A 25,004-nucleotide genomic window follows, 5' to 3' on the forward strand; every position below is an offset into this window, starting at 1 on the left:
TGCTCCGGCAGCTCTCCGACGTGGCCCGGCACGCCTGCACCCTCTTCCAGGAGGTGGAGGCGGACATCCAGGGCGCCCACCGCCGCGCCCGGGCGCTGCACGGCCGCATCGCCGCCCTGCAGGGCGCCGTGCGCGGCCTCGACCCCAAGCAGGAGGCAGTGCGTAAGTACCGCGGGCGGGCGCGCAGGCGAGTGTGGGGCACACGCGGGGGCGAGCCGGCGCCGGGGCAAGACCAAACCCCGGTGCAAAGTTTGGGGGCTCCCGGGCCGGGGGAAAGCCCCGGCTGCCGGCGCGACAGCGTGGGAAGGGGCCGCGCCGCGCCGCGCCTGGCGGGCTCCGGCGCTGGGGCGCGGTGGGGTGGGCGCCGCTCCGCGCCGCTGTGATGCCAGCGGGAGGGATGATGTCAGTGGTTTCTGCCTTACGTAAGGAGCTGCCTGACGGGGCTTTCGGGGGCTGCATCCTCTGCAGCGGCGGGTTTGGCGGGGGAGGGGGTCGGCGGTTGCGTGCGGGTCCCCGGCACGGCGGTGGTGGTAGGATTTTATCCCCCCGGGCATCTTTGGTTTTGCTCCGTTCGCTGGTCTGTCCGCCCTCCCGGGCAAATTCCCTTCCCCTTAGAAGTATCTCTGACTTCCTGATTCAAATTTTAAGCTCTTAAATAGGAATAATAAGGCTGCTATGTCTCTGGTCAGCTTTCGGGGCCATAAAATAAGAAAGTTTGGTTAATGACTTATTTTGTTTAAAGAGTGGTCCTGAAGAGCCGGAGGGAGAAGGGGGGGGGGGGAGAGAAAGAGAAGAGGAAGCAAATGATCCAGGCAATATGTGACTTCTGTTGTGAGCAGTAAGTGCTTGAATCCTTCCTCTTCTCCACCCAAGCTATAAAAGCAGCGACAGGCTGTGTYGTCCTAACAGCTGCTGATTTCTGCTGAATATGGCTCGTGTTCACAGCACTGTAATGATTTTATACACTCACTGATGCATATGCTTCCCAAATGCTTGTGAGTATGTATCTTTTTCATAGGTAAGGCTTTCGACTGGAAGTCTGGAATAGCAGAGATCAGTGTTGGTCCTGTCCTCCTCTTAGTATCTGGCTTAGAAAAAGCAGTGGCTTCAAATGGGAATTTGGCTCTGTTTTTGCTTTCTGCTACTCCCTTGTAAATCCTGAGTATCTCCAGTGAGCATAGCAGAGTGAATTTACACTAAGATAAATGAGAACATGCCCTCTTTTAGGTGTTTTTAATGAACATGCCATTTAAAAATTCCTGCTCTGGGTTTCCTCCCCTTTGGAGCAGTGAGGCATACACATAGCTCTTCTAGGATCAGCAAAGCTGTACTGATTAACAGAATCAAGCCTTAAGTATTCAGAGGTATTTAAACTAGATTCACGCAGCTGCACAGTGACTTTGGTGGTGATATATTAATATACATCAACTGCAGATCAGACCTACAGAGGCTTTCTGTGGTTTCAGGGCTAGTGTGTAATCAGACTGGAGTGCTGGGCTGTGATTGGAAACTGCGGTGAGAAGGAGGGTTGGATGGTATAGCGAGAGAACTGTCTGAGGAAATGAAACTCCTTGTATCACATTCTCATCTGTAAGTCTTTTAAGCCGAGTAACTGTGGGTATATGCTAGTGTAAGTGAGAGCAGAGCTTAGGCTTTCTATTCCGGATGGCTTTTTTCTTTGTGGATTGTGCAAGTGCAGCTTATTTTCAAATCGCAGTGCAAATCTTGGTATTACAGCACAGTTATTTCATTCGCTTCATTAGAAAGAGGCTCTGGCTTTATCCCTAAGTTGATAATTTGGTGCTCTTCTGTTTTCTTTTAAACCCTTCTCTCTTTAGGAGGGAGATACTTTTGGTCATGATCTTCCCTGTGCCCTCCTGCTGTTCCTCCACTCCCCCTCTATACACACCGTGCTCAGCGCAGCGCCGCTAATAGAGCTGCAGACATCCCTCGGCCTGATAGCCAAGGGCTCCTCACAGTGCCGGTCTGTGCTGCTGCCGTCCTCCCGTAGGTGTGCGTCCTGCCTCCAGCTATACAGCTGCTCACAGGCACGTCGCCCAATCCTTGTAACTTCTGTCCTGCAGCGCTGTGCTATGTGTTCTTTAAATGTGAGTGCCTCCGTACCAACCCAACGTGCAGAGAGTCAACTTCTTTGCATGCACAGGCTGCTTCTGGTCCCAGTCCAGTGTTGGACCAGTACAGCTGCATTTGCATAATGCTGCATCTGAACATCTCAAATGGGACCTGGAGCTGGACTGCACCATTCTGTGTATCTTTCCCCCGCACCCCCCAAAACCACATGCGTCCACAGCAACACCTCCCTGTGGCCTGCAGACAGTTCAGTGTTCCCAAGGGCCACATAAAACCGCGTGGCAGGAAACTGCCCATCCTTGTGGTAGTGCATARTATAGCGTGCCTTGTCCTTTCTGGGCTGATACCTCCTCCTTTGTTATTACTTTCAGCAAGACTATGCTAATGTTGGTTTTAAGCATGAAGTGCCTACACAGTTCATTGGTAACACAATTCGTTGCATTCAAGTCACAGCATCCATTTGTTCTTTTGAAACCAGCAGAGCAATTGCAGGTGGTYGCAGCTCTGCCCAGGACCTCACCAGCCTCCCATTTAGGCATGCTGACTTCTGCACTCAGCAACAAACATAGGAATGATGAGGTGGCCTCTGGGCTGCCTTGTGGCTGTCCAGCCCAAATGACCAATTGTTCACTTATATCTGAGATCAAGTCAGAACGGCCTGGAGATTTGAAGTCACAGCACAGGGAACAAGATGGCAATAGGCATGCAGCCACTGCAGCCATGTGATGGCTGTAATGCTAATGCTGAACTGGTTGCATACCAGGAGTTTGGATGTGCTGGACTGGCCATATTTACTGAGATGCTGTATACTAGGATGTTAGCCTAATGACAGTCCAGCCCAACCATGCATTTTGTAAGCACTCTGTTTAAAACGGTTAGGCTATCTTGCCACAATAAAACATTCTTGATGTTGTAACGCCAACTGCAGCACAGTGATTTGAGAATAATGCTACCAGACATGCCCTAGATACTGAGCTGTGACATTTGAAGGCCTTTTCCTCCTCGCCTCATGAGCCAACTGGATTCCAAGATTCCCTTGTGAAGGGACAGGCTGGCTGAGGAGGAGGAGGAAAAAAATGGGCTAACTACATTTTTGGGGCTCTGAGAGCTAGTAGTTGCAAAGGGGGAGGTCCTTAGGCCAATCCACTGCCCAGAGCACCAGTCCTTGGCAGTCAAAGAGATGATATTGAGGGGAAGGGCAGGATGGAAGGAGCTCTCTTAAAAATAGCATATCATAGAATTTCATATAACACTGACTTATTTTACACTGAAAATTATGGATTCTCCTATTCAAATAAAGCATCTGTGTTGGGATCAGGGAATTTTAACAGAAATTTGAAATGAATTCAAAATGGCATTTTTCTAGTAATGTTTATCACTACCGCTCCCATTTTCCTGAGGCCTTAAAGTTCTCATTTTCATTGCTATTGAGGTAGGATATGCTTTGTTTTAAAAAAATCATTTAAACTTCTCTACTGAGCTGCTGTTAGAGGTATTTGTCTGTATGTTCCTCTTGTTTTTGCCACTGTTGAGAAAGTGCGATTGGAAAATCTTGTTAGGCAACATAAAGGACTGAGACTGGGAAGTCAAACAGGTCATCTTCAAAAATGCCAGGTCCCTCCCCCCTGCCTTCCCAGATGCTGCTTGTCCTTTCATCTTTCCTATAAGTCTCTGGCCGGCTAGCGTCTTGCAAATATGAACCCTTTCCCACCCTCTGACTGGAAAAGAAACAAGGGTGAGAAATGTTTTCCTGCTTAGCTCCTGAACTAACTACTTTGCCCTTCTGCCACTCCAAGTAGTTTACTGCTTCTCATCATCATCAGCTCCAGGATCTACTTCTAAAGCAGAACCATGTGGGAATAATATGATTGTTGTCAGTCTTGCCATTGCTTAGGCTTTTCTTAATAACAGCAAGAGAACTGAGCGGTGTGATATTAGTTTTATTATCTTGGTAATTCAGAAATCTAGGAAAAGTGCTGGATTGGTGTGTAGACTTGGGACTCCGTGCCTCCACTCATATTTGAAAAAATAACTTCTCAGTCCAGGAACTACAAATCTGGCAGTCTCAGTGGAATATTGTACTTTTCAGAAGCTGATGATGTAACCCATCTTATTTCTTAATAATTGGTAATGACGGGGTAGCAGATTTTTAAAGCCCTAGTTAAAAAGATTCTGCTCGCATCTTAGTATCCTGGATAATTCCATATGTTCTGGGCTTTTTTTCCCAAAGCATCGATGTGTTACTAGAAGTGGATCTTTCTAAAAGCTGAATCCTTTCCAGGATTTGCTTGCTATATCCTCATTGTGCCATTTTTCCATTCCTGGTTGTCTACTTGCATTTAGTGTTACAGCCACCTAGAAGTGGGGAGCTCTCACGTGTTATTCTGTTCTTCAGAAGTCCCTAGACCAACTCTGCAATGAGTTTCCTTATACTTTTTTCTCCTTTGCTGAAGTGATGGTACTGAGATAAAAAGACAGCTGTGATTCTTTTACCATTTTAGGCTGTGCATTAATTTATTCCATTTCATTGAAGTCAGTTACTGAAAACAGCCTGGCTAGTTTCACTTTTACTTTTAGCCTGTTTCTTTTTTTTTCTTTCTTTCTTTCTTTTTTTACACACCGATCTAGTGCTCTTCTGTTTGGGTTTTGAGAACTGAAGGGAAATGTTTAATCAATTGTAAGGTTTTTATGTGCCTTCTGCCACAGTTCTACCATTTTTACAAAACATATGTTTGGATCCAAAGCTCAGTGGATAATACCTCTCCTCCTCCTTGACTTAACATGCTGAAATCTCAATTACTGCTGAAATGGAATCTATAAACTTTCTCCCTAATGCTATGGTCATAGGATATGGCCATCCCATGGCCAGCTGTTGGTCATCATACTTGCAGAGACCTGCAGACAGGTACATAAGGCTTTAAGAGTAGGCGCCATATTGAAAGAAAGAAGACGGAAGTGCATTCGGGGAAAATAAGGGCTGTACTTTGTCCCAGCTTTGCAAAAGTCTAGGGAATTTACAGCGCAATTTATGTTCTGTGGATTTGCTTTTGTGCCGGGGCACAACTGTAGACTGCCACAAAATGAATACATTTACACCAGAATGCCTCTGACACTGCTAGAGACAAACCGGAACAGATTTCTCCCTTTCCTTAACTCTCTTGTGTAGTGTTTTTTCTGTGTCTGAAACAGACCTTAAGCATATCTAAGTGTAAGGGTAGTTGCACTCTTAGAAATACACAGTAATGCGGTCTTGGGGACGTGAGGCACAAGAGTGCATTCAGAGCTCCCTTTGTACATTGAAATCATACTAATTAGCAAATCCTTCTCGGGTGCATAATAAAACCCCCAAAGAAAAACAGACTGTACATTGGATGTAGTAATCAATTGCCTTGAGCATTATGTCCTACACCCGTACGAAGTGAATGACACAGCCTCTTCATTTGTTCTTTGGAAATGGAGAAAGGCTTTTGTCTTTATTTGCCAGATGTGGTTTTTTGGTTTTGTGTTTGTTGCTGCTCACTCATTTGTTTCATAGAAGTTTCCTCTCTGATGCACTTAACTGTAGTTTTCCCATTAATGCAAATAGCCCAAGCTGTGGGTGTGGGAAAGTTGGAGAATTTCCTCAGTGCTTGCCTTCTTCTAAATGCAGAAGGCTGATGTCAAGTTAGCAGAGTCTGAAGGAGTGGGAGGCCAAACCATTGGTTTTCCTGTTTACCTTTTACTACTGTCAGAACAACAGAGAAACATAAGAAGAAAAACCTGCTGACTTAAGAATCTCATTCAGACCTGACTGTAACATTAGATAGAGTACAGTCATTTAGGAARAAGACTCCTTATCTTTGTTTACAGCATACTGATAGAAGAGCTTTTACTCAAGAAAACAAACATGCAGAGTCTGGGGTTGAGAGGTTTTTTCATCCATTTAGAAAGTGATAGATTGTAATAGGAAGAAATTTGTCAGATCGCTGTGGCAGCGATGCAATGCTTGGGAATTTGTGGTTGTCACTTTCAGTCACTTTGAGTTGTATGAAGCAGACTCTGGCCTCTCTGCAAATCATAGCAGAGCGTAAAGTCCTTTGTCCTGCTCAAGTCAATGAGACTTTCAGTGGAAAGTCTCTGAGAGCTCAGTGCTCAGGTAGATGGCTAGCTCTTTATCTGGCATAACCTGATAACAGATGAATAGCAGATGGCTGTGGTTTTCCTCTGAAGTCAGTCCCTGCTATATAGATGTAAATCTTCAGGAATTTTGCTGAATTCCATTCACTTGGTCTGCCATCAGTGTAGTATAGAAGCCCTTTACCCGTTCTACGGTTGTTTGCTTTTCCTCCCACRAATAGTACTTAAACGTGTTGCAGGTTTGAATTGTTTGGGGATTTGGTTGCTAGATGGAGAGTCCTTCCAATCAAAGGGCCTGATATCCAGAAATACTCAGAACGTGTCATGAGCTGGATTCCCCCTTCACTGCGGCTGTATAGCTGTGTAATATCATAGTCATTAGTAGAACTGTTTCTGGCCTATACTCGAGAGCCAAGCAAGGCTTTCTGGTGTGTTTATTAGAAATCCTGGTATAAATAGCTTAACTCCTTTAAGACCAGTGAGGTTTCCTTTTTACAGGAATAAAACTGCAGAGAAAATGGAATCAGGCCCATAAGAGACTTACACTTACTGTGGATCTGATGGCATTACATAAATACTTCCCACGGCCCCTTTAAAACCCCATGTTTCTGTTTAAGAGTCATAGGATTTAATTTATGTATGTGTTCATATGAATATGTAAGATGAGTTTTCCACTGAAGTCAATGGCATAGCTACTACTTCTGCTTAGATCCGCTGCTGATACAGGTGAGGTCCGGAGATGAAGAAGCGTGCAGGCTCTGGTAACTTGCTGGGGACATGGCAAGGTCATTCACCTGTTTATTCGCATACATAAAAGGCAGGAGTTTCCCTTTATGAAAGATGAAGGGCCTGGAGTGTTTCCAAAAACTATTGCATAGTTCTCAAATGTCCTTGGACTGAGGGAAGGACTTGGAGGAAGCAAATACAAGTATCCAGTGTAACARTGCCACTCAGCTGCTGTTCTGGCTCAGCAGAAAGGGGTTTTGTTGACATTTCTTGCATAGATTTGCCTGTCCTGTGACTTAAATTTCAAGGATCGGATTATGGCTGGTCTGGCACAGATATGCAAAGGTAGGGAGAAGATGTGGGAAGCCAGTCCTTAATACTCTCTGGCATGAGCCAGCCACAACTCTTTATCCTCTCTTGCAAAGGCAGATTTACTAAGTGTGTCTGCTTAAAGGCAGCACCTGGCTCTTCCTCCCTCCAAGCTGGATAGCAAAATTGAAGTGGTGCCTGGGAGCCCCGGCTGTGTTAAAAAGCCCCTAATCTGACACATTTTCTTCACACATACCTAGACATATTGCCCCTAAACCAAATGCAGAACCTCAGGGAGCTCTTAAGGGCAATGTTATGATGCCCAAAGTGGAAAAAGTAGGACCAGCGTATGTGAATAATACACATAAGCATTTTAAAAGCATCATTGCACAGTTGTGTGGTCTTCAGAGTCAGAGAGCTGGGATTTTCAAAAGCTGTTCTTCCCAATCGCTTGGCATCTCCATGTAATCAGAGTCTGACATCAGGCTTTCTACTGGAGCTGCTTGAGCTATTAGGCTGTGAAGAGGAGAAACTCTCTGTGTTACTGAGTGTGTATGTGGGGGGAAGTTTTTCCACTTTTTTTGATGTATTAGCATCAAGAGAGGGAGTCTTAGCTTCATTCCTAATTGCTTCTCGTCTCTGAATTTATATACCAATACGTAAGTAACTGCAAAGGGAGATAGCAGAATTTATAAAAAGTTCAAAAAGGCAGGGCTTAGAGCATGATTAAAATAAAAGATAGCATACAGTGTGTGCTGTTTTTAGCTGAAATATCTCCCTAGAATACTTCCCATTTACATTCTCATTATATCTGACTGCTTCTAATGCACTGCTTAGTTTAACAACTGGCATGTTTTTAGGGTAGATTTTGTAGAAGATATACACCCACTGTGTTCTTAACCTGAGACTTCAAATTGCTGTGTCTGTATTGGACAATCCTTTCTTATACCTTCTTGGCTGAAGGCAGGGAGAAAGCAGTAGTGATGGGAACCTAATTAAGCCTGTGGTTTAATTACACCAGGAGTTGTGTACTCGAAACGCTGCTAGGTTCAATGAGTGCTGCGTGGCTCTGCCATGTTAAATCTCAGCAGAGAATGACTTTTTTTTTTTAATAGGATCACTGTAATTCTTACAAAGCCGCTGTGGTTTTCTCTTTCTTTTCAGCCGCAAAGGCAGTTGGACTTTGAACTATAGCCACTCAGACTGAGTCCCTGAGAAAGTTCGGAGGAGCTGTCTTGCTAGCGTGTGCATGTGATTAAGGAGAACGGGCATAGGGCGGTGTGTTTGTACTATAAATATTCACGGCTTGTTCAGGCCTCCGCAGCTTTTCCCCTGCCTTCTCAAAGTTTTATTGTTAGCTTGCCGGTGTTTGGAAAGAGCTTTAAGTTGGGGTGGCGGGAGGGCAAGTTGGGGGGAAAAGGTGCTGATCTTTCTCCTTGAAGATGTGAGTGACCTTCAGTGGCTGCAGAATCAGGACAGGATGTTTTTAGGGATAAGATATGTGGGGCACATTGAAAAATTCCTCCCTAGGACAGGCTTTGGATTGCTTTAAAGGCAAAACCAGGCTCTCATGACATGCTCCATTTTGCCTTTGATTTTGAAAAAATTACCAAGTGTTGTATCTCTTTGGACAGTCCTTATCTGTGACTGAAGAAACCAGATCTTGTTGATGGTGAAATTCAGGATAGGCAGCAGTAATTCACTGGGCTGCTGAGAGGCAAACTTTTTGTGATGTGGTACGTGGTTCACTGTATCTAGTGTTTCATGAGATCTGATAAGGGGCAATCTAATTTTAAGTGAAATGATAAATTAATTATAATCTAATACTTATCACACAGATCAGAATGGGTCCAAAGAATGGGTACTACCCAAGTCTTTTTTTTTCCCCTAAGTTTGTGTGACTTTTAGGAAAAAGAGGGAAGGTTCTTGGCATAAGCACAGTCCTTTCTTTGATGAAGTGCCATGTACTGGAGGATAGTCGAGAGCTGTATATTAATTCATTTCTCAAAAAGAAAAGCATGTGTCATGGATTGACCACTGACTTTCACGTGCCAGCATCTTACCCTGGACATTACATAACTCCGCATAGTCCAAGTTTTCAGTGCAAACATCTTTATTTTTCCCTTGTTTTCTGGGGGGAGAGGGATTTCTCATACTTTTCCAAAGCTCCTCCTGCTGCATTGCTCAGCTTCTGCTGCTCCAGGCTATGGTAAACACAGCTCCCCCAGCTGTCCTAGACCGCCGCAGTTACCATCATCACGGAGGCTCCTATCTCCATGGGCTGCCCCATATTCACTCTGGTCCCCTGCAACAAGCATTGCTGCAGCAACCTGAAGTCTTGGCCTATGCAGCAAACTGCCTGAAGTCTTGCACGCAGTTAGCATGCCAAAGCGAATTTTTCCCCATAGGATGGATTATTCAGTCAATGCTATTTTTAGCCTGGTTTCTTATCGAAACAAGTGTTAAGGAATAGCACACTGTGTGTGTGTCTAGCAGGGAAGGTGGTGGGCGTACCTGTATATCCCACACCAGCCATTCAGAAATTTTATATCTGTTATTCAACTACAATTTCAACTACATTGCCACAGGGTAGAAATCATAAAAAGAGGCTGCCAGGTAAAAGGAGAGAACAGGCTATTTGCGCTGCAGTTGAAGGAAGGACTTGTTCCTTATTAGACACTAGAAAATCCACTGGGAAAGAATACCATATAAATACTCCAACCCAATTAAAAAAAAAAAAAAAAGTGCTCCAGTTGGAGCTCACATTTTATTCAATGTGAAAGTCAGTCCTTTGCCTGACATAAAAGCTGGAGAAAACCAGGCTTCATTAGTTCCACTGCTTGCAAAACTGCTTGTTCGTATTCCTCTTTCCCCTCTAGAATTACTGATTATTTCTTTTCAATTTTAATTTTTTTTTTGAAAATTTGTGCCTTGAATGACTTTCCTTTTGGGTCATCTTATCCTTTGCTCCTTTCTTCACAACTGTTTCTTAGGCGAAGCAGCTATGTCTCTACCTCTGTCTTAATGGTAAAGGCAACCTCCCCTCATTTTGAGAATGAACAGTATTCATTTTTACAGCTGTGGTTTATTCTCCACTGATTATCTTTAATGTGATGCTGTGTTGTTCAGTGTACTCACCAAACTTAATGATAACCTACTAAGATTTAATTAACCTCCTCCCCCCCACCCCCAAATAACCTGCTTTTGATAGATGTTGTAAATGCATTCATTGTGGCTGGCACATTAAAGTCATTGTATTAAGTTCCCTTACTTTCAAATTGCACTCTGGTTGAAGTATATTTTGTGGCAATCATCTCGTCATTACTTTGCTAATAGCCTGAAATAAGATTCACTACTTTGTGATTTCAGCAATATTTTCTGGCCTCGATTATAACTACCGCAGGTTTGGTTCTGCCTTGCTGCCCAGACAGAGATTGGATAAGCTGTGTTCTGGATAAAAGTCCTCCTGACAGAGACTGGTAGGCTCACCCAAAGGTCTCCTGTTGGGAAGTGGCACCTCCGCGGATGGGAACGGGTGCCTGCAGCCGGGGAGCTGTCCCTTTGAAAGGCAGAGGGGCAAAGCGAAGCTAACGCCCTCACGGGTGTCTCCAGTTTCACCCTCGCGCAGCCTGAGGGGCCGAGCGATGTGCCCGGGACATGGGGGCTGCCACCCTGGCAGCATCCTGACTGCCAGCCCTGGCTGACCTGCCAGTCCCCTCAACCTTGGCTTCCCGCGCAAACGGTACGTGCTGCCCCGCGTATTTACCCAGCCTGCACTGAAAACTCTTCTAGGGAGCTCTGTCAATACATGCAAAATTCACAGGGCAATTTGATATCCACCCTGAGCATGCAATGAGGTGGGGTAGGGAAAGGAGAAGCCCTGTGTGAGGCGCAGTGGGTCGGTGAATGAATGAATGAATGAATGAATGGATTACAGCTACCTTCGGCGGCTGTAATGTGGCTATTCATTTATGAAATCGTCCAAGTGGAACTTAACACAAATTATTAATGTAGATTAGAAATATTTTTCATTTATCTGCTTGTTCCTAAGTGCTGTGCTGAAGAACCTAGCAGAATGGCAATTCGTTAAAGGAATGAGAGGGAACTGCAAAATATTGCAGCTGGGGGTGATTATTTTTCTCCTTCCTGGAATTTCAGCTCCTCTTTGGCTGTAGATCTGCCTTGATAAGCACCATTTTGGACTGTGGGATTGAAAGGGTCTGCTACCATAAAATAAATGAGTCTCCCAATTGCGTGCAGACCTTTTTTAACAATAGTTGAAGTGGAAGAGGCCTGGACAGCCTCTTTTTCCTCAAAATGCTGTGTGTGACTAGAAGAGAAACACCTTTTTATGTGTCTATGTATATACATAAATGCGTGGTTAAAGGAGGAAGGTCAGTGGAAAAAGTGGGCAAGACAACATTGCTCATTGAGCTTAGAAAAATTTTATGGAGGGGGGAAGAATTTTTACAACCAAATCAGCAGGAACTTGCTTAAACAAGGCATAAACTACTCAGTGTAGCCCTCATTACAAAGTTAAAAATTCAAGGTAATTGATGTCTCTTGTGTTCTTTCCTTTTTTTGACTTTGTATTTTCATCCAAAAGCATCCGGTGGTTGAGTTCACTTCCTTCCCATCTCCCCCCTCTCAAACTGGAAGACTGGCCTGTCCCTAAGGGGTTGCAGTGATGTTGATGGAAACTCTTCTACTGAATGTAATAAGTGGTCCTGCTCCAGGGGCGGGATACATCTTGCTTGGGGATGGGAGGACGATGCTGTTTGGTTGTGCTTATCATTCTGACTTGCAAGAGTAAACCCTTGCTTTTGAATGAATTGCCCTTGCTGTATTGCAGCAAGGGTTGAAAAATAAAAAAAGCCTAGAAAACCTCAGCCTAATTCATGAAACTGATTCTTCCAAGGGAACAGATGGGAAAGTGAAATGTAAAGTGACGCGAGTCTACGGTGCAGTTTGCAGACACACTGAAGGAAAGTGTTGTACTCATATTTACTATTGCAAAGAAAGGCATAGCCTCCTTTGTTCCCTTTTGAAACAGTCGAACCTTGGACTTGTTAAATATGTCACTACAGAAGTTGGCACATACTGACCTTGTTTGCTGCGGTCTGTTCTTTTGTAGCATCTTGATTCTAGTGGCATGAGCCAGATGGACAGAGCCCTAGAGCTAAATGCTGGATGGCATAATTAAATGGTCTAGCATTGAAGGCTGGAGCTGACTGAGTCAAACTTTGGCCAAAACTTCAATACTTTTTAGTCCAAGATACATCTGCTGTGTCAAAGTGTTTTTTGTTTTTTTCTTTCAGACCCTATTATTTGTGTTTGAGGATGTTAAATCAGATACCAAAAATATTTTCATCTGCATAATATAAAGCAATCTCTACTTCTCTGTGTCCTGATAGTGCTGCAGGAATATTTTACAATATTGTAGAACAAGGTGAAAACCCACCTGTGTTTTTCCTTCAAATCTGTACAGCCTTTTTCCTGCTATGTTTTGGGGTCTTGGTTGTCAGTTGTGAGCATCACTTGAACCCATCCTTCCCAGCAACCTGCACAGTCACAGCAGAGCGCCCTGCGGACACCAGGATGTGGCTCTGCACTTCTTACTGTGAGCCTGGGGGCTGAGGAGCCTGGTTTCACACTGACCGGGAAACCATGTCAGAGGTATTTCTGTCACACCGCAGCCTTTTTCCTTCCTGGCTTCCTATGCCATTTATAGCAAGTGAATTGTGTCTCCCACCTGCCCTTTTGCTCCCCCTCCTTGACATAACCAGTTACGCAGCTCCGAGGATGTGGAGCAGCTGACCTTTCTTGTCTGCTTCGTCTTTGCATCCTAGTTGCTTTCTGAGGCAATGGGTTCCCGTGTGTAATGTTTATTGGCAGCTCGTGATGTCTTACCTCAGCGCCGTTCAACCTGTGGAAGGACAGCACCAGAGAAGGGTGCGTGGGAGAGGAGTTGGCAGTGGGAATGGAGGGGGTGAAGAAGTCGTCTCTGTCTTTCCTGAAAGACTGCTCACTAAAGCTGTGTTTGCAGAAGCTGTGCTGCACAACGTGGATTGTTTAAAATAACTCGGATGCTTCTGGCCTGTCCTTTCAGTGGGCATGCATTTGAGGATTGGGCTCATCTTGAACGAGCTGGATCAAAAGGAGATTATTTTCCTTTTGGCCCCTAAGTACCCTCCTCCAAGTGAGTGTTATGCCGGAGCAGTTGCACTATCCTGAGAAGAGCCAGCCCAGAAGAAAATTCAGACCAGTGCCTCCTTTCTTACAGCCAGGGAAGTCTTCTGTTGTGGAACAGTGCTGCTGTCTCCCTTATGTGGTACAATCATGAGTATGTTACAGCAGGGTATTCTGGGTCTGAATAAAGCTGAAACTGGCTCACTGGCACCAGCAGTTGGCCAGGACAAAGCCTGTGAAACGTTTTCAGTACCGCTGCAGCCCTCAAAATAAGTCTTACAGGCTATAGGCCTTAGCCTAAAGATTGAACTGTCATCTAGCTGTCCAAACATGAGTTTACTCTTCCATCCTGATGCATTTCATGGGGTATGATATGATTTAAAGGAAACTGTTCACAGGCCATAATTGCAGGAGCTGACCCCCTTCTGAAGCAGCTCTGTGTAACTGCCCTGCACAACAGCTGGCTCCTGGCTTCTTGAAAGGCCACCTGGAAATGAAAGCATCTTTTCTCCCTGTTTTCTGCCAAAGTGAAATGTGTGTACCATTTCATTTACGAGAAAATACAGCAGGTGGCTTTTGGGTGGACTCAGCTGCTATCTTTATATGGCTGGGAGATGCGAAGGGGAGACCCAGATCCAGCCCAGTGCTGAGTACCTCCCATGGTGGGTTGGGAACGTTCAGCTTTGCGGGTTGAAGGTGAGGAGGAGGAGCAGGAGCAATAAGGATGAGATGAGCTGGATTCTCTGGTGACAGATACTGTGCAGGTACCCCAGGCACACAGGCCTGCTTTGTAAATGACCAGTGATTTGCCAGGCTGAGCCTTTTGGATAGGGAGAGTGGTTCTGCCTCAATGGACAAATGCTTCCCGCTGCTGCGCAGTTGTGCCTGGTGAAGGTAGTACCTCGAGGTCATATTTCCCGTTCCCCCTTTAGTAAGCAGGATTTCTTGTTACTGAGAACTGCAGGCTTTGTCCCTTGAGGACCAACCTTAAGTTGAACTGAAGTCTGCAGTTGCCAGTCTTTCTTTTGGAAGCCTGTATCATAGAGGAGAGTGAGCTTTCTTACGTTACAGACAACATGTCCTGGTTAATTACAGTCATGTAAAGATGAGGTTGTACCGTGGGACTTGGTTTAATTAAAAAACAGTGCTGGGAAGTTTAATAAATGTCTGATGTGCTCTATCTGGCTGCTGAGTGCTAACACTGCACTTCTCCTTAGGTGCTCTCTCAACCTCAGTCAGAAAGAGCCAACAGAGCTTGACATCCGTACTAATGAAAGGGGAGGATGGATTTTCATTATCTGTCCAACACAGCTAGTGTCTGGCATTGCACTTCTCACAGCTTGGGCTTGTGTCTGGGCTTTGCAAAAAGGCTTGTGCACGTTGTAGTGTCGGAGGAAATCTTGCAGTGCAGAACCTTAAGGCTTTCCTTGTGTAGTGGAAAAATCACGATCATGCATGTGAAATGTGGACTCAAAGGAACTTTGTGTGGGTGGTCTTGTTTTGATTCTTCCCCCCCCTTCCCTTCCTGCTCACGTATACCAAAGTCTGTCATCTATTTAACTTGAGTTTTTCTAATAATCACAGATAATATACAACAAAAACAATAATAAAATGCCTGCATATACAATCTCTCTGAACTGTAGAAGCCACAAGATCTCCTAGACATGCTTTCTGTTAGTACTGGCTTGTGAGAGACCTAGCGCTCCGTGATGCCCATCTGTTAGCAGCATGTTTGAATGTGATTAATGTGAAAGTTGCAAGAATTGCGTATAGCTTTTGCTAATCTACAACAGAGTCTGCCACTGTTAATCTTTCACACTATTAAAATCTTAATATAATAAATCTAGAGTTATGGAAAGTTGCAGCTTTGCTTTTGTTACTGTCACCTTATTGCACTTACTGCAGTTATTAAACTAATAACTAATTTCCTTTTCCTCCATAATTTGTAAGTACAGTAGGGGCAGTGTAGATATGATTCGCCTGTGGAAGGATGTTTGAATGATCATTTGTGGATGAAGTTGCTCAAGAAAGAGATGCTCCAGCATGAAAGGATTTGGGGAAGCTTTAAATTTGATTGAGATTCCTGAGGGGAACTGGCCTGAGCAGACTTCATTAGGAGTCTGCCCTCCCCGAAAGTCCTAGGAAAGAGGCTGGTAAAGTAGCAAGCGGTGCCTTGCCATGGTAGTTCTTTACTGCATCTGGGGACAGATTAGAAATCGTTTTGGCTTACCCACCCGTGACAGTAGGGCTACCTCATCATTAGCACTGATGGCACACTGTTTAATCAGAACTGCTGTGTTTTTAAAAGAGATTGCTGGCAGGATAAGCAGTGCTATGGCACAAGCTGGGGCTGCCTGCTGGAGCAGGTTGACACTATAGGAAACAAATAGGGGAGGACCCAGAGAAGGAACACTGCTTTCTTCTTACAGCTGCTTGTGTTGGAAAGGATCAAAGAAACCATAACGAGTCAGTATCTTTCTTTAAAGAAAATTTCAGAAGAATGATTCAATTAAATAGTAGTTTACTCAAGTTCTGCAGGTAGCTTGTAAAGTGTAATTGGATCCCCCTTACCTTTTAAACCCGGATCTACAGCTTTGTTCATTTTTTTGCGGGGGGAGAGCCCCATTCTTGGATTTACAGTGTGGGACCAGTAGCGGGAAGGGCTTGTTTTAAAACTTACTGTTTTGTGGCGTGATTACAAGGTGCATTTGTTTCCAGCAGGGACAATGATTGTGCTTGGTCCAAACATTTCAAAACTACGTTTAATCTATGTTTGCAAGATCATCAGGCACCATAGGACAAATTGAGACCTGCCTTCCACTGAACTACCCCGTTGCTCCATCACACATGGCTTCTTCACAGCAGCCAAGCAGCTTGTGCACATCTAATCATTGCAGAGTCCAAATCAGATCAGATAGGCTAGTGCTGTCAGAGGGGTAGGTACAAAATGCACCATCCCAGAGATCAGGCTGGACTCTATGGGATTTTCTGGTTCTATTGTGTACCATTATAAAATCCAGTCTTTGAAGCGTTTAAGAGCTTGAGGTGCCGTGATTAAAAACTTCAAGTACTATGCTCTTTCATTTATCCTCTAAGAGGGTAGGCACCAATTTCACTGCTCTGAGCCATTATGAGGACTTGCAGAGAGGACGGACTTCACTTGCTGTCAGTCAGACTGAGCGCAGTAAAGAAGCTTTCTCCTTTATGTGGTAGCAAGTGTGTTGTTGAAAAGGTGAAGCTGTTCAGTGTGATTCCTCAAGGGCTGCTATGGCCCAGCCTTCACCCGAGGCTCTCAGCGTTGCTCCTTCCCGGTCATCCTGTGTATTGGATGGTGAAATCCAGTGTCCTAAATCTGCTCTCAGCAGGAGAAGCATGTACCTGATGCTTCAAGTAGCAAGCTGAGGTGGTGACACAGCACGTAATGGATTTGGGACCTTGCTTTGCTCTCCCCCCTTCCCCTCAGCTCTTTGGAAATCAGCAACTGTTAATTCCCACTCCATGAGAAATCCCAAGAGCTTCTAGGATGGTATTTCAAAGCTTTGCAAAGCTGTGCATGATAGTATAAAATCTGTTTACTGGAGCCCTCATGGATCAGCTCCATCCGGTACTAGTGTTGTACCATGCTGGGGTATCTCTGGAAAAAGCCACTTCTCCACGATTTGGGAGAATCTTGGAGATGAGGGAAGAAGCGGGATAAGAAAGGTGTTCAGCTGCACCTTGAATGCCCTGCCATTGACTTATTTTCAGCACACTTTTTAGCTGTTAAAATGTGCAGGGAAGAGGATTCTGTAAACAGTTTTTTTTCTGTGTGTGTTTGTCTTCACTGAGTGCCTGCTCAGGCAAGGGAAGCGCGCTTTAGCTGCTAGTCAGTGTTGGTGTTGAACCAGAATTGAGAAGCACTGGACATACCTGCTGCCGGATCTGCCCCGGTTGCCTGATGAGCAGTGATGAATGGATGAATGTTCACCAGTGCTGTTGCACAAACAAGTTAATAAAAAGCAGCCGATTATGTCGTTGTACACTGTCGAAACCCCCAAACAGCACTAAGATTCTCTAGAAACAGATGTTCTTATTTGGAAGCTCTTAGAAAGATAGCGGTAAGCTTTTAAAAACCAAGCCGGGTAGGCACTGAACAAACTCTCTACCGTGGCCTCAAAGGATTTGATGGTGAGGACTTCTGTAGGAGTTTTTCTCTTAGAGCCTTAGCCGGAGCGTGAGTCTGACAGTGGCTTCGCTTTGGGCCATGTCACTGATAATTGGAGCTGCCCTGGCCTTCTCCAGTGAGAGCATTAACTCACAGGGAAAAGCGTTTTTTAAGGTGATGCACTGGAAAGAAATAGCCACTGGCAAGAAAACACACTGTGCGAACGGAAATTATACAAACCAGCTGCCTGGCCTCGTATGAGGTTATACCGCCCTTTTGTCCCTCGTGTGAGTGGTATTTAACCCTTGCTGTCGTTACTGTGCGCCGCTGCGGCAGATGAACTTCCTCAGCCGATGCCTAAGCGGAGCCGGGGAACAAAGCGGAGGCTGAGGCGACTGTGAAAAGATGCCGGGCTGGCAGCGGGGCCGGCCGACCGTTAGTTCATTATTCAGGCAGACAAAGCTTGCCGCCCTCATGAATCACTTCGGGGGGGGGGGGGTTTCCCCTTTTCTTTTCTCTCCGAGGTAGCTCACAAAAAAAAAAAAAGGAGCTGTCACGCGGAGCTGTTGCAGAAAGCTGGGTTATCTCCATTAATGTTTTTCTGCCCTCTGGAGGCAAAAACTGTCCCATGGCATATGGCCGGAGCTGTAGCAGGGACACCCCTCCTGTCCAGTGCTCCCCGGCTCTGAAGGGGTCCAGGCTACCGTTGCTCCTGTAGGCGTTTCGCTTGGGAGAACTTGATTTTCTTTCCAGCCGTGAAATGAGCACAGAGCGCTGCCCCCACTGAGTCCACCTTTTTTAATTGCTTCTGCCGTTCGAGGAGGGCGCCACAGGTCTGGCCCGCGGCCGGAGACCCACGTTAACTCCTTCGCTTTATCAGCCGTTAAGAAAAGCCAGGGAGCAGCGTGCATGCATGCACCCACCCTAGCTGTGAACATGCCTGAGGGTGACAGCCGGTTTGGGATGTTGTGCACAGCCTCGCTGGCTGCTGCTGCTGCTGCTGAAAGGGGGAGGAAATGCCCCGTGGAGGTGTTGCAGGGCCATGCAAATAACTGCACGGCTGCGTTAGTGGTAGCGTTATAATGGTGGGGATGGGGGCAGCCCAGGGCCTCCACTGGCACAAGGCTGGGCTGTTAAAGTCCGAAGCAACGCAGGGCGAGGGAGATGAGGAGTGCTCGTTCTGCCGGGAGCCTCAGGGCAATCCGCTGTTGAAAGAGGGGGAAAAAAATGCTCAGGGAAATAGTTTTGATCCCAAAAAGTCGTGGCGGTACCAGATGGTTCAAGCAAAATGCAGGAAGTAGCGTAGTAAAAACTAGTAACAACTGCCCACGCATGAAGCGCTGTCCTAGAAAAGGAAGGACTGGTTTGGACAGATCCCTTGAAGCATCAGAGTTTCTTGTGTGTTGCTTTTACACTCTGTATGTTGTCATTGTACATGCTACTATTAAACCCCCCCTCTTTTTTTTTTTAATTCTTCCTAAATTCCTGGCYTCAGTGATGTGGACAGTGAAGTGTGGCCGCAGCTCCACAGGTTACCTGTGCATTGCCTGGGAACTCTGGAATTGGCTTCATTTCCCTAATACCCACTTGTTCTTGCATTACAAGGCTGGATAATTAAAGAATCACGGCGTTTTTTCTCTGTGCTCTTCATTACTTTTTGTGCCTTGTTCATGTGCCCTTATATCTACATTAAACACATCAGACCTCTTCAGTCTCTTTCCATCTATAGGTCTTTTCGTGCCACTAATTATTTTTATAAGCCGTTTCTGGAACTCTTTTATTTCGCTGTATGTTTCACCCCTCCAGTGAGGCTGCAGACAGCAGTGTGCCTATGTGTGTATGCTGGGAGTTGGTTTCTCTTCAGTTTCTCCCTCTGCCCTCCCCTTCCCTGTGCTCAATGCCGCAGCTTTGCCTCCTTGTGACATCTAATCCCAGTGACTTCAGCCTTTGTAAGCAAAGGTTACAGATTCCTTCATTTCTACGTATTAATCTGATAAGTGACTAAAGCTAGAGGCCTGGGCGTCTTGGTTAGCTGCCATGTTCATTTGCTAATCGTTAACACAGTTGAAAGACTTTTTTCTTTATTCAAAAACAAAGTACAGTCTTTAAAGAGAAGTGTTTTGCAAGAAGAGAAAGCTATGTTTGTTTTGAAAGGCAGATTTATTGGTGTGATATAATCCAACTTTGCGCTATCTCCTCACCTGTTTTTCCTCAGGGAGACTATCAATCTTTATTAACATTTCTAAATCTAAAGATAAAAATGATAGACAAATTCCAAAATGGGGTGAAAATACTAACAAGAGCTGAAAGAGTAATCCCTTCCCTTTAATACCTGCTGAAATTGAATTCAGAGAGGAGTTAGTTTGCTATAGATGCGTGCAATCTGATAGCAGTTCTGTGCCTTCGGTCCTTTGTAACAGGAGAACGAACAGCAAGAGCAGTAGTGCACAGATCCCATCTGGAAGGATTTAACATCTCAACTCCTGATGCTGGGCTTGCTTTTATTTTTTCCAGCTGATAGTTCCCAATCTTTTTGCAGTCAGGCCTCACTTGAAACAACTTCAAGTGTGTTCTGGGCCCGGCTGGGTCCTGTTTCTCACCTCACCGCTTCCTTGCCCTGAGCTGCCGCTAGTGCAGCTGATGCTTTCCTTGTCCTTCAGGTTGTCCCTGCATCTGCTTTCGACAGTGCTGGCTCCACAACAGAGGTAGTAAGCACAGGTGGATGTTGCTGATTCTGCACCTCGAGATGCGTGTTTGTGCCGCAGTCCCCAAGCCAGCATGGGCTTGGCAGTGCTTAATTTTACAGTCCCCATGTTTGTGCCAGGCTTGCATCAGACCTGGGAGGCCCCCCTCACTGCTGGGGGGCCTCTGGATTCAACCAGAGTAGGGCACGTCACCTAGGAAAAGATAAATAGGTACTCGGTGAATAACTTTCCTTCTCTTACAGAAACGGGCTGATAGAAAAGCTGCTCGGGGCACTTTGTGGTAGAGAAGAGCGGACCTTGCAATGCATTCATGGAAAAACAAGACTTGCTCGGTGCTCGGAGGATGAAGGTTTCACGGACAAGTAGTTATGCAGGCCCCCAGCTATCAGTGGAGGGGTGCTGTTTTTTCTGTAAGAAAAAGCAGCATTTGGGCCTTTCATGGTGGAGTTTGCTCTTATTTTGGGAGAACGCTTCAGTAGAAGTCATGCACAGATGTTTTATAGCTGTTCTGTGGCTTCCTGAGGTCTGCCTTCCTCAAGAGCAGAGTCTGTGATACCTGCCCTGTGCAGGGAGAAAAATATTTCCTCCATGAATTGGTCAGTGAAAAAAAAGGGTGTTTTCGGTGGACCATGCACTAGCTTCTCCTTTCATATCTTTGAGAAGGTGGCAAATCAGACCCCCCAGAAAAGACTGTTTCCAAAATTCTTGTTTGCTTACTTTCTCTATTCTCTCACAAAAAACACCTTTGTGTCCTCAGGCAAAGAGCCATGAGAGCTAGGAGAGCGTGCAGCTTGTCTGACTGTGGTCTTTCACAGAGTTTGAGCACAGAAACCTTAGCTGTAGTTTCTAACATAAATACATATATACATGCATATTACATATCTATCTATCCATCCATGTATTTAAAATTATAATATCTTCAGTTATTCACATATTTTAATTTCTATTTCAAGATTCTTTGTAGCCATTTGTATTTTACTGTATATGGGGGGAAAAAGGCAAGACAYATGTTTTTCTCTCACTTACAAATAAAGGATACTACTGTGATCCAGTGATTGATTTTCYTGCTTGACTCACTAACCATGAATTAGCCCACAGCTCTTCAGCACTGAGCAACACCGGGTCAGGGTTGAAACTGTGGGCTATGTTAGAGAATCAGGACAGGAAAACATATTTTCTGATTTGTTTTTCCTGTTTGATCTAATGCAGTATATTGCACATGTTGGAACTAAACAGTGATTTTTACAGTCTGTAGTGTACAGCATGAGTGTATTTTGCAAATTGGCTTTGTTCAACGAGGTATAGTTGCTGTTGACATTTGGTCACTGCAGACAGAGATTTTTAAAATGCCTTATAAATATAAATGTCCAATAGTACATCTTTTCTTTTTTCATATAGAAACTAAATGTGAGTGCTCGTAAAGCAAATCAGACACTGCCTGTGGGCCCTGGAAGAATCCAACCTGTGTGAGGCAGTTACAGCACACCTAGAATTTGTCCAGTATAACATAACTGTTCACGGAGCAGAACTGCCCTATATAAATAAAGCAGACAGACCTGGGTCATATCTTTCCTATGGAAGCAATCGCTGCCTGCTGGCTTGAGGATAGGCACCTCCAAGGTAGTCAAGGAGGTCATTTCTTCCCAGGTTGAATCTTGTAAGCATTTTTTTATTTGCACAGAAAATAATGTGTGGGAGCATATAAAAAACACACACATAGCCACATAGCTTTTATATTCTTCAGGCCTGATTTACTTCCTTAACCATACCCTTCTGGCAAAAGTCTTAACCTAATTTACTGGTTTGTCTGTTTATAAAAGCATATGAGAAATCGGCTATTTTGAGCAGTAGAAATTTTGTCTCAGAGGTGTTCACTAATACTGAATTCTGGTCCAACACCAGGAGATAGGTTGTTTTTTCCTCTGGAGGGTTATAAAATATTCTCATCTCTGTATGCGGACGTTCATCACACAGTAGCACGTCAAGGAGGCTGAAGGGTGGGTTAGGCTTTGCTGCTGTGGATCCTCTTGCCAGTGCAAAGCCCCGAGGAAGTCGGAGCAGATTCTGCTGACGGTTGGAGGAGTCCTGAAGTGAGGAATGGGGCAAACCCCAGCAATTTGGATCACTCTGTTCTTCTCTAGGTTTTTTGTTCCGGAAGGGTGCGGGCCTCTTACGCATATGGACCATTGTGTGTATACTGAGTGGATGTGGAAAATGTTTCACAGGAACAAAACAGCTTTCAATGAAATGTTCAAAGGCACGTGAGAGAAAGAGAGAGGGCAATTGGACATAGCCGTCTCAGGACAGGCGCCTTCTTTTACGCAAGAGATGTGTATTTTGGACTGTATTACAAAGGCAGCCTTAGATGATTCTTTCTTTCAGACAAATCTTAACACAGTGCTGGTCTTTGCATGGCACTACTAAAGGTTTAATTAGGTTCCCATTTTAGTCCCTAGGTCTGAAGGGAAAGGGAAGGAGTATTCAAAACTCCAAAGGATATGATTAGAAATTGGACTAGTCTGAGGAGGGAATAAAGTCTGCCTTTCTCTCTCTCTGTCTCTGTCTCTCCATGGAGTACAATGGCTGGTTGGGGAAATTCACTCCTCATGATTGAGTGACCTGATTTTGTCTTCCACTTGCACAACACAGCCCCTTATAAGAAAACGACTAGTCTTAAATTCATACATAATTGCACAGCAGGGAGACGGAGTTTAAAAATGTAAATTTCTGGGTATTCAGCAGCAGAAATCTGTTTTGAACCCTTGAACTTCCTTTGTTGCTTAATGGCCACCTACAGAACCATTCTGGGGAGAGCAGCAGAAACACAGTAGCTTCTTTTATATGGAAAAAAGTATCTTCCCCCCAACCACCCCTCCTCTTCTCCCCTCAACTCTGAAATGAATGTATACTCTATCCTTATAGCAGAGGACGCTAATTATGAAATTTGACTATGTCTGGGCTATACAGTAGCAATAAATGAGGATATATTCTGCTAATCAGTGCTACTGAACTTGGGAACAGTGTTATCTTTCTTTCCTTAAGAAACTGGGATACTTGTTTCATTTCTGCATATTTTCTTGTTGAGTCTTATGAGCTCAGCTAGTATGCACAAGACTCCTCCTATCTGCATCAAAGGGGCTAATATTTACATCATTACCCTCAGACATACAAAATCACACTTACTACAATTTCAGCAGTTGAAGGGAACGTAGAATATATGCACTGTAGCTGTTTTCTGTATTAATTATATTAAGTGCTATAGATGTAAATTTATGCTGTGAATATGGTTTTATGGAGCCTGCATTTGTATTTTATCATACTTGCCAAGGTCTTAATCTAAAGGGCAGTGTTTGACAAACTTGCTGTGAGGAGCCCACATAAATATCAGCAAGAAAATTAAAACAGTGTGGGATTCTTTATTTCATGTAAATGACTTCCTAAACCTTCAGTTTTATAATTTTGCATTCTTCATATTAAAAACAAAAAAACAAAAAAAACAACTAAGCTCAAAAAAATCCCCTTAACTGTAAGAGTGGGAAAAAAACAAATTTTGTGGAATGGATAATTTGGAGACAAAAAATGCATTACCCCTTGTAGACACTTGGCTAAGCATACTGCACCTACAGTGCAGAGTTATCTTTTTTTTACCCCACTCAGGCTAAGGTAAGATGAAGAAAAATGCCTGCATTGGGAAGTTTTACTCTTTCACAGTTGTATTATTGTCCCTCTGTTGATGCAGAATTGAACAAAATGATGTTCTAGTTCTACCGGGCATTTCCTTCACAGTGTCCTGCCTTTCGATATGTTTTGGGAGGTTCCGCGGGGAGAAGTGTCTGTCCTGACTTGGCACATAGGCAGCAGTGATGTTAACATGGCAATTTGCTGCAGTATACAGCTATGAATTATGTGCTTGCAGCTATGAATTATGTGCTTATGGGGCACTACATTACTGAATGGCCTGAATTCCTTTGAGTCCCGTAGCAGAACAGCCACCACTGGCAGCCACCAATGGCACCAGCACATGGGGATTTCTCATTTTGGTGACCGGACGCAAGCGGGAGGGCCTTTCAGAAGCAGAGGGTTTGCCCTCAAAGAGCAGCTTTGCATGGGTGATTGCTAAGCTGCGCACAGCAGTGATGGGGGAGTGGGGATAATGCCTACAAATTTTCATAGCTGAGGAAAGCTGACGTCCAGTTTTGGAATAAGATAACAAGAGCGGGTAGTGGGGTTGCGTCATTGTGCAGGCCCGGAGCCATACTTGGGCTTGAACCGAGCTTCTGAGGGATCTGGAAGGTGCTGCAGCAGTCGTTCAGCACAAGGCCGTATATGTTTGGTGTGGGCTCCCATCATTTTTGGGAAGCCGGCTCCTTTTAATGACCGTTCTTCTTAAAGACTAGGATACTTATGGCTTTGTACTGGACTGCCAGGCAAATCAATGCTAACTTCTTTCCTCTGTGCCCTTTGTGCATGGCTGAGGTCCTCTAGCTTAGGGGTGAGAATATCCGACTGATCGGCTCTGCAGGGCTTCCCAGTGCTGCTGGGTAAGACCTTGTTACTTCCTCCAAGCTTCGTAAGGGACCACGTTTATTTTATTTTTCACTCCTAGGGCAGTGCTGCTGGATGTGGATTTCCTAACTACAATTGCTTTGGAGAAAGCCTGCATTCCCTGGTTTTAGAAATTATGGTTTGAAAGGGCTGGGGTAATTTCTCCCTAGCTTGGAGCA

At 44.8% G+C, this 25,004-nt stretch overlaps 1 protein-coding gene across 1 annotated transcript in view; it reads left to right on the forward strand.

Moving 5' to 3' along the window:
- Positions 1 to 5: 5 nt before the first annotated feature.
- The window catches only part of NHS (NHS actin remodeling regulator), a gene marked incomplete at its 5' end in the record, with an annotated part of 267,449 nt that continues 242,450 nt past the window's right edge, over positions 6 to 25,004 (forward strand). Inside the window, one exon of the mRNA XM_026061518.1 lies at positions 6 to 162. Within this exon, the coding sequence (XP_025917303.1) occupies positions 6 to 162 (157 nt within the window). The remainder of the gene's footprint in view (positions 163 to 25,004) is intronic.

This window comes from Apteryx rowi, unplaced genomic scaffold (assembly GCF_003343035.1).
Source record: "Apteryx rowi isolate R43461 unplaced genomic scaffold, aptRow1 scaffold_181, whole genome shotgun sequence".
Taxonomy (NCBI): Eukaryota; Metazoa; Chordata; class Aves; order Apterygiformes; family Apterygidae; genus Apteryx; species Apteryx rowi.